This window comes from Urocitellus parryii, chromosome 9, assembly GCF_045843805.1.
Source record: "Urocitellus parryii isolate mUroPar1 chromosome 9, mUroPar1.hap1, whole genome shotgun sequence".
NCBI lineage: Eukaryota > Metazoa > Chordata > Mammalia > Rodentia > Sciuridae > Urocitellus > Urocitellus parryii.
The window spans coordinates 97,239,558-97,255,874 of NC_135539.1; the positions used below are offsets into that span (position 1 = coordinate 97,239,558).

General features: G+C 36.2%; 1 protein-coding gene across 1 annotated transcript in view; it reads right to left on the reverse strand.

The window, feature by feature from the left end:
• Disp1 (dispatched RND transporter family member 1) overlaps positions 1 to 13,277 on the reverse strand; it is a 190,908-nt gene extending 177,631 nt beyond the window's left edge. The window contains exon 1 of the mRNA XM_026407162.2: positions 13,221 to 13,277. Coding sequence (XP_026262947.2) covers positions 13,221 to 13,267 — 47 coding nt within the window. The 5' untranslated portion in view covers positions 13,268 to 13,277. The remainder of the gene's footprint in view (positions 1 to 13,220) is intronic.
• Positions 13,278 to 16,317: the final 3,040 nt, after the last annotated feature.

Sequence of the window (16,317 nt, forward strand, 5' to 3'; positions counted from 1 at the left end):
CAGGCACCATTTTCAATAACAAATAACAATTTCTTCACTTAAAATGAAGACACACATGGAGAAAGTCTCTGGTAGAAACTTTTTTATAGCCAAGGAAAAGGATATTTAAGCCTAAGATGCCCCAAGAAACACATTTAAAACCCCATTTATGGAGAACTGATGAAGGTTATCATCTTTTTAAAGCTTCTTTAAGAAGCTAAGTCCTCAGAACAAACTTTTCAAAATTCTACTACAAATAAGTTTTGACATGCTCATGGTAATTTTAGCCTTAATGTCATAAATCTTCTTAGAGCATCTGCTCCTACCTGAGCTTTACAACATGACATACCAGGCACAAAGTAAGTAATCCTTGGAGCCTGTTTATTTTAGAATAAGGTGCAAGAAAAAAAGACTATTTCATATCCCATTTAAAGATGTGTTCTCTTTCTCATCCCCCCCCCACTTTGTCAAGAAGTTCTTTTAGAAGGCACTTATTGTTTCCCCTTGAAACAAATGTTTATTTCTTAAAAACACTCAGCGAAAGAATTTTGCCAGTTACTAGGAATGAGCACACTAGACTAAAATAAATCAAAAAAGTACTCTGGCCAGCTGATTCACATCCCACTGGTTCAATGCAAAACACCCCAGGCAAACACAAGAACAAAGTAGACATATTTCTGGCAATGTGGATTCACGGATGAAGATAACCTAAAAAATGCTAGGTTAAATATTTCAAAAATCGTTTTTAAATGTATGTCAGAGCCAGAAATATAGTGAAAGAAATGTTCCAAGGGCATACATAATAAGAAAGCACAAATCTAAAAAGATGAGTTAGTTCTGAAGTCAACATGCCTAGGGGCATCTACATAGTCCTGGTGGCATGAATTTGATAGGGAGGAAGCTATAGAAAATAAGGTAAAAGGAAGCCAAACTTCAGATCTTATACAAGATGGAAAGTGAGATTAGATTCCACCCCACATAAAACTCCACAATGAAGTAAATTAAAACAATAATTCATCTTTCTGCTGAGAAGCATGTGGGAATGCTCAGAGAGCAAAAACAGTTAAATAATGTCAAAAAGAGGTTAATCTTATTGTTCAGGAGGAATGTAAAGATAGTATTTATATTTAGACTTTAAGAATGCATATATAACATTTCTAAGATAAGCACCAACAGAAAGAGAGAGACAGACAAACAGACCTGAAAACTTCCAATATAGATGAAGGGGAAAAAAATATGAAATGAGAAGAGGAAAAAAAAGAAAAGGAGAAGAGAAGAAAGCATATGATGTAGGAAAGAATTCAGGCCTACAGTTGGATACTCCTGGATTGAAATTCCAGTTTTGTGTATGTTCTTTCTAACCCCAGACAAATCATCTACTTCTAAAGTTTCTGTTTTCTCATCTTCAAGAAAGGGACAATAACAGAAAGTTTTTAGCCTATGATTTAAACTGATATGTAAATACACTATACCTTGTGCAATGCCTGGCACAAAGCTATATAAAAACCTTTCTCTTCCCTCTTCATGACACTGAAGTATGTTCAACAAACAAAAAATCCTCCTGCTGAGGCAGGAGGATTGTGAGTTCAAAGCCAGTCTCACCAAAAGTGAGGGGCTAAGCAATGAGACCCTGTCTCTAAATAAAATACAAAATAGGACTGGGGATATGGCTCAGTAGTCGAGCACCCTGTGTTCAATCCCTAGTACAAAAGAAAAGAATTATAGTGAAGATTAAATTAGATATAAGAAACATCAAACACTTAGCATGGTGATAAAAACATAGTAAATATTTAATAATTGTTAGTAATCTTATAATTATTATTCTCTGAATTTTTTTTACAACAAGACTCTAGGAGAAATGTCAAAAAGCACCTTAATGGTGGTTAAACAAAGAAATTACATTTTAATTACACATTCCCTGATAGAAGTAAATAAATCCTAATGCCCATCACAAAGCATTCAGCAAATAACAATAGCCTAGAAGCCAATAATGACCACAAATTAAATCATTAAAAAAATATTAGTGTAAAGAGGACTACTAATCTCTGCAATTGAGCCCAGTGTTCTAATTAATAAAACTCAGGTTACCGTATTAAGGGACTAATGAAATATTTCTGTAAAATACTATTTGTTGCTACAGTGATCTTGAGGATAACCATTACAGTTAATCAACCACAGTTAAAGTCAAAAAAGAAACAAAACAATACCAACTATTTGGTAAGCACAGTAATTTAATCTGCCCCCCAACAGCTTGATTGCTGGAGAGAAGCAAACAGGGTGACAAAATGTTGGAGATACAGGCTTAGTTCAAAACAGCTTAGTTTTCTCAGGTTCCATTGAGTAAAGTAAGAATCTACTGCAGATAATTCTGAAAGTTCAATTTGCATTTGACTATTTTTAAAATTAGCTTTTAAATTGGCAAATAAAGGAAACCCCTGCCTGGTCCCCTTTGAATAAATCCTACTCCTATACTCAAAAATACACACGTGCATACATAAAATTGGCAAATAAAAATTGTGTGAATTTATGGTTTACAACGTGATGTTTTGAAATATGTATGCATTGTGAAATGACAGCATAAGAAAATCTAAGCAGTCTCTGAGAAAGTAATGTCTAAAACCTAAGAGTTGAGAATGAAAAGTCAAGACCCAAGAATGTTTGAATTCTTATACCACTCCCATTACCGGAGAGAAACTATTTGGGAATGAGCTGCTAACTGGCAGCAACTGCCATCAGCATCACCTGAATAGGCCTCCAGAGCAGGAATCTAATAACTACTTACTTGGAGCCACTAATTTTCTCTTCATTTCAAAGTGGTCTTTTTATCTATGTTTAAAGAACAAAACTGTCTTTAAAAACAATTTTTTTTTGCAGCAGTTGGAAATGAATTCATCATTACCCTCCATTATCCCTTTCAGCTGGCAATAACTTGTGGCAGTAAAGCAAGGGGAAAAAAGAGTTGGGGTGATTTTAATCAAAGCTTGGATTCTAGCCCTGCCCTGCAGCATGCTGTAATATGAGAAATGTTCCAGCCTCACATTCCAATAGCAATGAGTTTTTATGTGAACAGTCCTTCTACATTAACTGCCACCTCTCTTTTTGCTATTGTTTTTATCCATGCAACAAATATTTCTTGAGCACATACTACTTTCAACTATGTTAAATGCTACATTAATTATGGTATCATCCTTGGGAAAATAGTGGTCGATAACAAACTGATTGCATTTAACAAAAAATTTAAATTGCAATAAAACAAGTAGAATAAAACATTTTTGGAGTGTACAGATAAAAAAATCTAGAATCAACATGCTACAAACTCTAAATAGTACTTTATGTATGGGCACCAAAACACTTGAGGGGCTTCTAAAATGTACAAGAAAACAAAGCATACTCAGAAAGGGGCTAAAATCAACTACACTATCTTTAAGTGGTACAAACTTAGACAAAATACTTAATCTCTCCTAACGTGAAGTATAAATATGTACCTTACCTAGGGTTATTGTGAAGATTGGGTAATATATTAAAATCCCAGTGTCTAGACCATAGTATAGGACCAATAAATAGAAGCCAATATCATTAGAGACACTTTCAACAAAAGGTATACACTTATGGGTGGCATTTAGTCCTTGGTAGAAAACAATTCATTCTGTCAACAAAATTTATTAACTCTGTGAAAAGCAAAGCAAAATCACAAGTTTCATGGAAGAACATGTAACTTGACAATATATAAATTAGGAACATTTATCTTATGGCAAGATGGGAGATAGTAAACTGCAACTAAGAGGCAAGTAATATTTCATAAGAAGAATATCTAAACAAACAATAGAAACAGAGATAGATAAGATAGATAGATGGATATAATGAGATTAAGGACTTGCAGAAGCAAAAAGTTCACGCTATATCTATTTGTCAAGTTGGAAAAGGTCCAGTCTCCTCCCATTATTCTTGCTGCTCTTCTCAACTCCTATATGGAAGAAATATGTTCTCTTAGATACTGGGAGTCCCCCCACCAAAAAAAAAAGAAAATCTGAAGTAACAATGTAAACATATTAAGTCGCCCACTAATTCTTTGGGCTAACATGTTTCACTTTATATATATATATATATATATATATATATATATATATATATATATATAATATTTTTTTTTCACATAAAATTTGCCAGGTGCAGTGTTGTATGACTGTAATACCAGCTACTCCAGGAGGCTGAAACAGGATTGAAAGTTCAAAGTCAGCCTGGTGACTTTGTGAGACCCTATCTCAAAACAAAAAAATAAAAGGGCTGAGAACATAGATCACTGTAGAGCTCTTGCACACAAAAACCTAGGTTCAATCCCCAGTAATTTTTCCCCAGTAATGGAAAAAAATTGTGTGTGTACATGTATAATATTAATATATAAAATGTGTGATGTATGTGAGTGTATACATGTAAAATTTATAAAATACACTTTGGAATTGGTGTATTTTAAAGGAATTCCACACTTTACTGAGTTTATTTAATCAAAAATTCAGACTAACATGAGAAAAATAAAGATTTCATGGAGCAGGGGCATTAGAAGACAAAAGAAAGAAAAATGGATGACTTTAATACATCAGCATTTGTAAAACAAGAAAGTATCATTATCCAGGAGGAAGTCAAAGAGCAGAAGAAAAAAGGAAATTGCAAGACAGTATGCACTAAGGACTATGGAACAAATACAATGTTCCACACACAACTTACTCTGATTTTTTAGAGGTAATAACGGCCAGCATTTCTCATTGAATATCAAATGTTACTATAGATTATTGAAAGTTATCAACTGAAGGACTGTGAAGTAGAAAACTTGTAACATGAAACACTGAGGTCTGTAAATAAATTGTTTTATCTTATTAAATCACTTCAAACACAAATCACTCAAAATATCACTCAAAATTTAATGTTTATTTACTTCTTTAAAAAAAAGTTAAAAGTCGTTTCTTAAGCTTAAGCATTTCTGAACTCCTTCTGTTTACAAATGTAGAAATTCATGAATTTCTCAACTTAAAAGCTGGCATACAAAGCTATGCAAAAACACTGTCTTCCAGCTGAAATGGCTCCAGAATGAACCTTTCTTAACAGATCTTCAAATGTGGCAAAGGTTCGGAAAAATGATAACTAATCACCAAATCACTCTGAGTCAATGCAAATTCTACCAACCCTCTGAATATAAGCTAAATGGTTTCCTAGTCTGGTTCAGAAATAACTGCATTACAAAGTTGAGGCAGATAGTCTATGCTTCATACTTAGTAATCTCACTACTGGATATTGAGACTATACATAAGAAAAAAAATCTGTCACATACTGAAGTGCTTTACTGCCTTAATATGCAGTTATCATGGAAAAATGTCTTTTTTGTTTAACCAATTATCTCTAGAGCTGACATTCATAGATTTTTTTATTCCAATCCTGAAGGGAAGAACCCTTTGGAAAGGATTGTGTTCTCCATTCCTTTTTTCAGCTACATCTTCCAAAGTGCAAAAAATAAAAAAGAAAGAAAAAAAAAAGAAAAAAAAAGGAGGAGAAAGGTTATAAAATTAGTTGGAATTAGTACTGTAATTTCAATTTGATGAAATGGAATTTGCAGTTGAAATGTGTCCCCCCCCCAAAAAAACTGCATAGTTTATTCGAAGATCAGGCCCTCTAACAACAAAGATAGAGAAGCACTATACATACGTCAGAGACAGGCACCTGCCTGGAAAGAGTAAATGTGAAGACAACAATATACTAAAGATCTGTGGAGGTGGCATGAAGTGGCAAAAATAAGGGGAAAAAAGATCTCATTCTAGTGCTACTTTCTAATAAGACCCTCAGCCAATTGCTATGTAGAGTATAATAAAAGCTACACTTTACTGAGTACGACATTATACTCAGCACATCCTATATTCAATATGTTTACTCCCTATAATGACCATTATTGTGCTTATTTTGCAGGTAAGGCAAAAAGTGCGGTAATTTGATCAAGGACTCTCCTGAGCTTGCAAGTGATCAACAAATGACATTATTGTTATTACCTAAATTCAGCTCAAATTAATCCCTGAAACCAGGCAACCTTCTAAAGAATCCACTTACATCCTACAATGTTCTCTTGATGTCCCAGAAATTTCTTATAATTTTGTCCAAAAGGGTTTCCAAATCAGCACCATCTACCCTTAACTTCTTCCAGAAAATAAGCTCTCTTGGTGACATCTCTTGGACCTATGTTCATATCCTTAAGGTCTGTTCCCATCCCCTATGAATCACCCAATGTCTGGCTACTTGCAAAATTTCTTTAAGCTCCATGGGTATCATGTCACTGTATTCCCCAAGTAAATATGTGGTTCATTTGGATATTTTATGACACATCTGCTTCTCTCTGCTCATCCTCCCTCCCACCAATATCACTAAATGGCTTGAATAATCACCTCCATTCTCTTAATTACCAATTATATCCTCTGAAGTTGAGATTCAAAATCATCCTCTCCTCATAAAGCCTGCCCTTGATTGGCTTCACTTAACTGTAATCACTATTATAACAGAAAGGGCTTAGGACTAAGAACCAAGAAATCTCAAAACTCTAGTCCTGGTTCTTTACTAGCTGTGTCACCTGAGCAAATCATTCACCTTTCTGAGACCAGTTTCTCAAACATAAGTGAGAGTTATTAGACTAAGTTCAAAGCTAATTCCCAGCTCTAAGAATTTTTATGCAAAAATATTAGCAGGAGCATGGAATTATAAGAACAGAAAAACTTATAAAGTTTTAAAGTAATTTAAGGCTCCCTAAATTTAAAAAATACAATATAGTAACCTATAAAAGAGAATAACAAATTTCAAAGACTGGCAAGGGCCTTTACTTTGTCCATTTTCCATTCTTTGACACATGTATGAAAACTTGGCCTTTGTTGTTTTTAAATCCATTAAAGGCTAACTGTGTTATGGATATATACACTCTTCTGTTTGCTAATCATTATGCAGTATTTTATATGCCACATTATTTGTTTAATACACCAACAAATTTTAAATACTAATTGTGTCAGTCTGATGTATCAACATTGCTAGGTTACAGGACCCAGTTATTTAATCAAATACTAGTCTAGATGTTGCTGTGCAAGTACTGTGTAGATGTGGCTAATATCTACAATTAGTTGCCTTGAAAGGAAAGATGATTAACCTCAACAATGTGGGTTGGATTCATCTAATCAGATGAAGGTACATTAAGAACAAAAGCTGAGGATTCCCAGAGAAGTTTGCCTCAAGATTACTCCTGCCTGAATTTCCAGCCTGCTGGCCTGACCTACAAATTCTGTACTTGCCAACCACCAAAAATGCCTGAGCCAGTTCCTTATAATAAATCTTTTTTAAAAATACACAGATATACTGTATATGATATTGGTTCTGTTTTTCTGGAAAGCCTAGTTGAAATACTAACACAGTAAAAGTCCAATAGGTACTTTTCCTTAAAGGTTAACAAATGCCTGTACGTTATAACCTCTTTAAAATATTGCAGCATTTTAAATAAATGCCAGATTGTTATTTTTTAGGTTAGTACTTTCTACACAATGCCAACAAACTAGCAATACTATTTTCTCATTATAATCATTAATCACCCTTATTAATCCAAAACCAGCCTTGACTCAACACAAGCTTTAAGGGATAAATATAGAAGACAAAGCTTAAAAGAATTGCTAATAAATGAGTAAGAAATTGACACCAAAGTATCTTTCTCAGGCTGAAATAATAAACTTTTAAAACACAGGAAGGATAAAATTTAACAGGAATACATGTAAAAGTCCTGCATTGCAACCTAAAAATCAGTATTACTAGCACCTGAGGGTCAGACTAATGGAGAGTTCCCACAAAAATTGGGGAAGCTTTGGCTCACCAAATACTTAATATAGGAACAAGATGGGCTGCTAAAATGTTAAGGCAATTTGGAACTTCAATAATAATGAATATTCAATAAGAGTATAGAATTGTATCCATCTTATAGGAAATAATGGTACAACCATTTGTCACCTCATCAGACAGGTAAAGGGGGGAAGACAATTACAAAAGCCATACTAAAACCTAGTGCTTCCAAAATGAGATGATCAGGATGATGAGAAAGCATTATTTAACCCAGAGAAGAAATAGTTATCTTTAAATATATGACAGAATCTTGCATAGCAAAGAGAAAACAGATATTTTGTGTTGCTATGGATAACAAATTCAGAAAATGGATGACAAGCCTGTTTGGAGAACAAGTTCAGTCAGCAAATAATCTATTTCCCTAATAACAAGTCAGGGTGGTAACAGAGGAGACGAAATAAGAAAGTCAATGGATTCTAAGGTTTAAAAATATGTTTTCCAGGTATGATGGAACACACTCACAATCCCAGCTACTCAAAAGGCTAAAGAAGGTTACAAAGTTTGAGGCTTGCCTGGGCAACTTAGTGAGACCACATTTCAAAGCAAAATAAAAAACAAAACTGTGATGTAACTCAGAGGTTGAATGCTCTTGGGTTAATCTCCAAGAGCAAAAAAAAAAAAGAAAAAAACAGATATAGATATATTATAGATACAGATATATAGATACAGATAGGTAGTGTAGGAGATATATATATCCATTCTCCAAATGTGTCATCCACAGCAATCCAAAATATCTACTTTCTCTTCCCTACACAAGATTTTGTCATGTATTTAAAGATAACTGTCTCTTCTCTGGGTTACATAATACTAGTACATAGATTTCTCACCATTCTAATCATATTCTGGATGCACTACATTGTTAGTATAGCTTTTATAACTGTCTGCACTCTTTTACATGTCTGATGAAGGCATTGTTGGACCATTACTTCTTATAAGGTGAACACAATTCTATATTATTACTGAATATGCATTTTATATGTCTATCTCCTAGATAAGTAGATAGATTCTACAAGGACATACAAATAAGATTCAATCAAAAGGATAACTAGATTTAGGGTCAGAAGACATGGGATTATGTACAATTTTAGAGGCTGAAAGTCCAAACAGCATAGCGCCAGATCATCATCTCAGGGCAGATGGCATTTTAGTCCAATATCGTGGAGCTCCATAACAGCACTGGGAAGTCTCTTAACCTTTTTGGAACTCAGGATTTTCCATCTCTGAAGTAAAGAAACCACCTTTCCTGCCCTATGACTACATAAGAAAACCATATCATAAACAATTTATACATAAATTATCATTGTTATTACACATTAGACTCTTTTAGGCTTTGTTCAACCCACTTAAAAAGGGTATAAAAACCTAGAATCTTAAAAGATCAGTCAAGACCTTGTAATTAGACTAAAGAAAACTATGTTTCAGATAGAAATCCTAAAGGAATAGTCTCATCATAGATAAGTTAGCAAGATACTTAATACATAATAGGTTAAGTGTTCTTAAAAGAGATGCTGTTTTGCTGTGGCTACAACATAGGGTTTTTATACAAAAATAATAATAATAAAGTGAATGAAACCCGTTAAAAAATATGCTGTTTTGTTGTTTTCTATAACTAAAAAGAGATTATAAGGTGGTCTTTGTAATGAATGTAAGTAAGATTTCAAGTAGGCGCAATGAAGAATATTTACATACCTCTCTAAGGTCAAATAAAAATGTGTAAGCATGAAACAACAGACAAAGAAATTATTATTCCTACCTGTGAGGATGCTAAGACTGACAGTGTCTATGGGAGTTCAGGAATCAAAACTCACCTGTCCTCGATTGGTCAATATATATAATCTTTAAGAGAATTAAATCAGATTAATTCCCAAGGAATTTTCTTGCTCCAGAACTCAGCAAATTAGAGCTAATAAATATTTATTAGAGAAGAAATAAACTTAGCAATTCAACTTGGGAGTATATTTAATATGAACATTCTACTTTAATCAATTTTTATTTTTATTTTTGTAGGCTGGGAGTGAAGTCCAAAGGTAGAGCACCTGCCTAACATTGTGAAGACCTGGGTTCAATTACCAGCACTGTGAAAAATAAACAAGAAAAAGTACATTTCTTGTTCTCAAATGATAAGGCAAATGGGATAATATATTAATAAGTGAATCTGAATAAATGGTATATACGTGGTCCCTTGTACTATTTTTTTATTTTTGCAATTTTTTTCAATTACTTTGGGATTAAAATATTTGGACTTGACTCTGATACTATCTGCATAGTCATTATTATGGGAAAGTTGAGAATTTAACTTTTTATCACCTTCTAGGGCCTGCTCTCACTTCCCTCCTGAGATAAAAACAAGTTAACTGATATATAATATATACAGTCCTCTGATTTATCCCATCTATAATGTTTTCACTAGTTTCCATGCCTTCCTCCTCTCAATATTGAAAATATTAGTGCTAAAATAAACTATCACTGTCTCAATCCCTCCCTCAAATCTCTCCATGATTCCCAATAACCACATAAACTTCAACTTCAAAAGCTCTGCCCCCTCATTCTCCTGGGAGATAATACCCATCACCTGCAGGCAATAAATAAGAGTGCACATATACACACATAGATATTATTGTTATTTTAAAACTATAATAAAATTCAACTCTAAGTCTTTCTGTTATATTATCACAAGGAGCTGGCAATTCTAAACCACTTCACTACTAAATTACCCCTTAAAATCATAGCAGACAGCTTCTAGTGTGTAACTTGTAATGGTCAATTTTCCTACATCCGCCCAAATCTTTTATCCAATAGCTCTTTTTTTTTTCCTTAGAATCTCAGAGAAAAAAAAATTAACTAATAATAGCAATAAAGAATGGGAGTATTTTTTTACAGTATTTGTAATTGTGAGACATGTTACTACTTTGATATGAAAGTTAAAGTATAATTTAATGTGATCCCTCTAAGCAAAACTTAATGGAGTCCATTTATATAATCAGAAAATTATGATTTAGCATTTAAAATCATTTTTAAAACAATAACTATCTAAACCCATGGCTCACAGTCATAACTTCCTTCCAAAAGGCAGGAAAAGTTGCCAAGATTTATTGGATCATATTGAACAGAATAGACAGGATCCTTCTAACAGGACTGCTGTCTTATTTGACCATTCTGATCCCATTTTGAGTCACCCTGAGGCCCAGGTCATCTTAGTCACTGAGAGAAAAGGTCTAACTCAGAAGAGAAAAAGGGACAGAAAGTGATCCTAAAGGAAGGGATGAGGGCCACACTCTGTATCATTAGCAGTACAGCAGCTGCATGGTAAGTTGGCAAAATCAGCATTCTGGAAGCTCCCTAGTCAAAAGATATATATTCCTCAGCTGTATCAAACTCTCTTGATTCTACCAATCGGCAGGGAATAGCTTCCTATAGGGAAGCAGATAACTAAGAAGGTACTATATAATAATAAAACTGATCACCAGAGGGCATGAAACCAAAGAACTAAATATAACAAATTATTTGATATATTACAAACTGGTGATTAAGAAAAACAAAATGTTTAAGTATGTGTATACAAAGACACTGTTCAGGTTAGCACTGCTTTGGTAGTTTTTACAATGCAGATACATATTCCATTGCAGCAGGGAAAAAATTAAACAGTGAATCCAAGGTAAACCAACCAATTTGCTGCATCTAATCAAAAATTGCCATTATTGCTTACACTGTAAAATACATCTCAATCCTACAGAATAACAATTTATCTAAAGAGTAAGCTAAGAGATTTATTCAACAATTAGAACAAAGAAACATTCCAAAGATTTTCCAAAACATCAGACAATCAAATTTCAAAACATTCAGAAATATAACTAGAAACTTGCTATAGAAGGTAGATGCTCTTCTGTTTCAACAAGAAGCACTTCCTCCAACCATAAACTAAAGTGTGAAGACTTGCATGCTTTCTTAAGTGTGCACCTCTCTAAAACACAAGGGAAGGAACACAGTTTTTTAAACCAAAGTTGAATGCAAAAATAAAATCAAGCCTCATCAGATAACCATACAGTCTACTTAAAGAAATGAGATTAAATTAAGATACATTTAGTAACCAAGATAGCAATTAATGCAGTAACTTTGGAGATGACTGTCATCTTTTCATTATCTAATTTGAAAATTTATTCAATATGCTCATCTACATGTTAAAGCAATTGGTTTATGACTAGATACTGATTTACACTAATTAATATCAACTGTGTTCCTAAACATAAGGACTTGTATATATCACTCAAGTATATAGATTTTCAAGGCTATCAAGAATTTATATATAAAATAGCAAGACACCAGGGTACTAATAAATACAAATTTTCTAGTTTATTTGAAATAATTCAAATCTGACCAGCAAATCAGATCTTAGAGTTACCTGTACCAACGCAGTCGTTTTTTTAAACTTAAAAAAAAAAAAAAAACTAACGTTGGAAATGTGAAATACCTGATGCTATTATCAACTATCACCCTCCATCAAAGACTTTCCCTAGCTTTCCCTAGCTGCTCCGTTGGTGGCGAAAATCCAAGTCACTTAACATCCAAAAATATGTTACAATGTTGAGCAGAAAAACAATTAAGTTGTAATGTTGACAGCACGGGTTCCTCCGGTGATTATCACAGTCATCCTAAACACATTTAGAAGTTCATTCCATGACAAAGGAAATAAGAAAAACTAAACTCTGCAAGGTAGACAGGAGTCCAAAAGGAAAACTTTGGTTGACTTGTCTGAACAGAGATTTAAAATACTATCAGTCTGACAAAGGCAGCAAAGTTGGATCTGGGTGAAGACGAGTTCAAGCTTTTCCTAAGAATATAAAATATTTTCCCGAAATCTACCTGGGTGGGCGGGAATACATTTTTTTTTTTTTAAAGCAGGACTAATTGCAAATAAAGCAATACGAGTTCAGCATCCAATCGGTAACCGGTCATCTCTCTTGATTCCTTAGGTCAAGACGTCCTTCTCATCTAGGACCCTCAGAAAAGGAGCGAGCTCCCCCGCACCCCGCACCCCGTTTCTAAATCTCTCGCTGGAAGCCAACCTTTGCCATATCCTGCCACCATCCCAGACAATCCGCCAGGACCCGGGACACACCCCCACATTTCTCCGACGTGCATCTCCGTCCAGTGTCATTGCAGCCCCCTGTCTCGAGGCCTCTTCGCCTCAGGGTCCCCGGTGCCTCCTTCCCAGACTCTCACGGCTACCCTTGGGGGCTCTCCCGAATCCCCATTCCCAGTCCTGGCCCCCCTCCTCAAGCCAGAGGTCCCAGCAGTCCCTCCACCCGTGCGGGGAGCGCCGACTCTCCCTTCCCTACCCGGTCTCCCAGTCCCGCCGCGCGGCGCGACAGCGCGCAAGAAGCATCCACTGAGAAGACAAGTGCCCGGGGCGCTCCGGCTCCGAACTCACCTCTAGTCCGGGCTCCCGGATCCTGGCCGGGAGCCGGGCTTCCGCCTGGCGCGGTCGGCGTTAGCAAGCGGGACCGGAAGTCCCGCCCCTGCCCGCTCAGGCTGCGGCTCCGCGGCCCCGCACCGCTGCGTCTCGGTGGGAGCGTGGCAAGGATTTCGCGGAGAGGGCACCTCAGCCTGACCTGGAAGGCCTAGGCGAGCGGCGAAAGGCTCCTTTTTCTCTCGCTCTTGCAGTTTCCAGTGCTTTAGTTAACCGATCTGCGAAGCAGGAGGACCAAGCGTGTCATTCTGCTCAGGTCCTCTGAGGAGCGAGATGACTCACTGAACTCTGTCCTCACAATCTACTTGAAAGTTGATATAAACAAAAACACAGGTTAATCACACTGCAAGGCACTATTTCTTTTTTTCATTAATTCAGATGTTTATGCTATGTATATATCACTTATGCAACAACCAGGCACTGCTGTGAATGCTGAGGCTATAACAGTGAATGCAGGAAAACCCTAAATTCTCTTGGAGCTTAAATTCAAGGCAATGAACTACGCATGGAATAAACCAAACAGCGGACTGTCCCTCCAGAAGCTTGGTCTAGTACAGGGATACGGGTTTATGAGCAAACAAGTGGAACCAAACCATCAATCATTGGAGGAATTGTGGCAGTGCTATAGGGAATGGTGAGGTGTAGACAGTAGGTAGAGAAAGCCTTCTAGGAATAATCACTTTAGTTGAAACTGAAATAAAGGATGAATAGGATTAAAAGGCAGGCAAAGTGGAACAGAGCAGAAGGATGTCTGGGAGTGAGAGCTTGTACACCCAGCAGGGCGGGGATACAGTCAAAATTACAAAGTCCAAGACACTGGAGGCAAGAACAAGCACAGTAAGAGGAGTCCAAGCCAGATAGTGAAGACTGCTGTACCTGTGCTAAGGAATTTTGACTTCAGACTCCATATCATATAATCAGTGGGATCACTTCAGAGAATAAATAATGAGTCCTGAAAGTGACCAGGGTGATTGTCCTAGTCATCAAACAAAAATACAAACCTGAAAATGCCATGAATAGAATGTGTTTCACTCTTGGCTGGTGCTTTCTCAAAGTGTCATATCCAAAAGCGAAGGCAAGGGATGCCTTCTACAACCCTATAAAGGCAGAACCACGGAGTTCATACCCTTCACATTGCCTCATTTGGCAAGTCATCTGAAACAACCGAGGTGTCAACCAAGGTCACAAGGAACCATGGAAAGGCCCAGAAGAGAAGAATTCATTACCAACCAGGATAATGAGGACCATTGCATCTATTACTGTTTTCTTGCTTGCTGCTACTGTTCAGTAAACCCACTTTTGTGTATCAAACACCCCCTTTTCATTTTTAAAACAAAATCGTATAATTTTGCCTTCATTTTCTTTTCCCTTTTGTCAGCAACAGGATATGTTGCACTATATGGAGTTAAGATTATGGTAGAAGAAAAGGAGCAAAAGGCCTCATGTAAAAAGTCTGTGCATAGAGGGCATGACAGCACCTTTAGATGGAGTGGGAGGACATGGCATCAGGTTTTCTCCCATTGGGAAGGTTAGCAGTCGATTTGTGGTGGTACAAGAAATAAATGAATCATGTAGTGGGAAATATGTCTCTGAGAGAAGAGAAAGAAGAGTCTGTGGTGTGATGCCTGTGGTGAGAGAGTGTGTACACTGGGTTGCCAAGACGCTTAAATATTTCCCTATAGCTCATCAAAAAAAATGTTTATATGAATGGCTGAAATACATAGAGGCAGCCCCTTGAAGGTCATATATGCACCAGTGACCATATCCTAGAGTAACCAGCTAATGTGGTTTGCTCCAGGCCTAAGGGGGATCCCAGGATACTAAACTTTTGCTGCTTAAATTGGCATACTCCTTACCATACCCCCTCCAAAGGTGGCACAACCTAAATCAGACAATTTTAGACTTTTCATCAGGAATTTTAAATGTGGCACAGGGAGGAGACCTCCATTATCCCCTGAGTTATACAAATACCAGTACCCTAAAGAAAAGATCTATTAATACCCTTTGCTAAGGACATAGAACCTGACCTATGTTCTTTGATTATAGGAGGTAACCCTGTATATTTCCTACACAATTTTTTTTGGGGGGGGGACGAGGGATTGAACCTAGGGGTGCTTAACCACTGAGCCACATCCCCAGCCCTTTTTATGTTTTATTTTTAGACAGGGTCTTGCTAAGCTGCTCAGGGCCTCACTAACTTGCTGAGGTTTGCTTTGAACTGAGGATCCTCCTGCCTCAGACTCCTGAGTCACTGGGATTACAGTCATATACCACTACATCTGGCTAGCCAGAGAGGCAAAACATTTCAGCTATTTGTGACCATAATAATTGTAAGGAATGTATTTAGATCACATTCTTGTTTAAGACAGTCTGCTCAACTGAATAGTCACTGAGCCAATGACATACTCATTCTAACAGCAAAGCTGGACCATGTGTTAACACTTCATCCAAATTGGGTGTGTGTGGGGTCTCTTATGTGTTGATTTTAGAGTTCACATGCAGAACTCCAATTGGTCTCTCTTTGCATGCTTACCTAGAAAAGTCATGCCAATCTAGAATTGGGTTAAGTATAAGCAAAATGTTCAAAGTTGGTTGAGCAAAAAGGAAAAAAAACAGAAGGGAGGAAGAGAAAATAGAAATAGAGAAGAGAGAAAAAAAGGGGAAGAGAAGAATTTTCTAAGAGATGCCAATCATAGTTTCCATCTTTCCAGTATTTTATTCCCAGTCCTTCCACAATTACCGAGAAGTTTGATCAATTTAGTGTTCAAATGTCGTGGGCAAGGAGAATCATGCAGACAATAAAGCTAAAGACAGACTTTGGAAACCATATATTACAACATAGGAGAAAATAATCGTTAGCTAATCATAATGGTTTTTTCCTCTTTTTTTTTTTTTAGGTCTAACAGCTCAATAGTTACAGAGAGAGAATCTGTAAGAAATTTTGAAAAAATAAAATCATCTTTTCT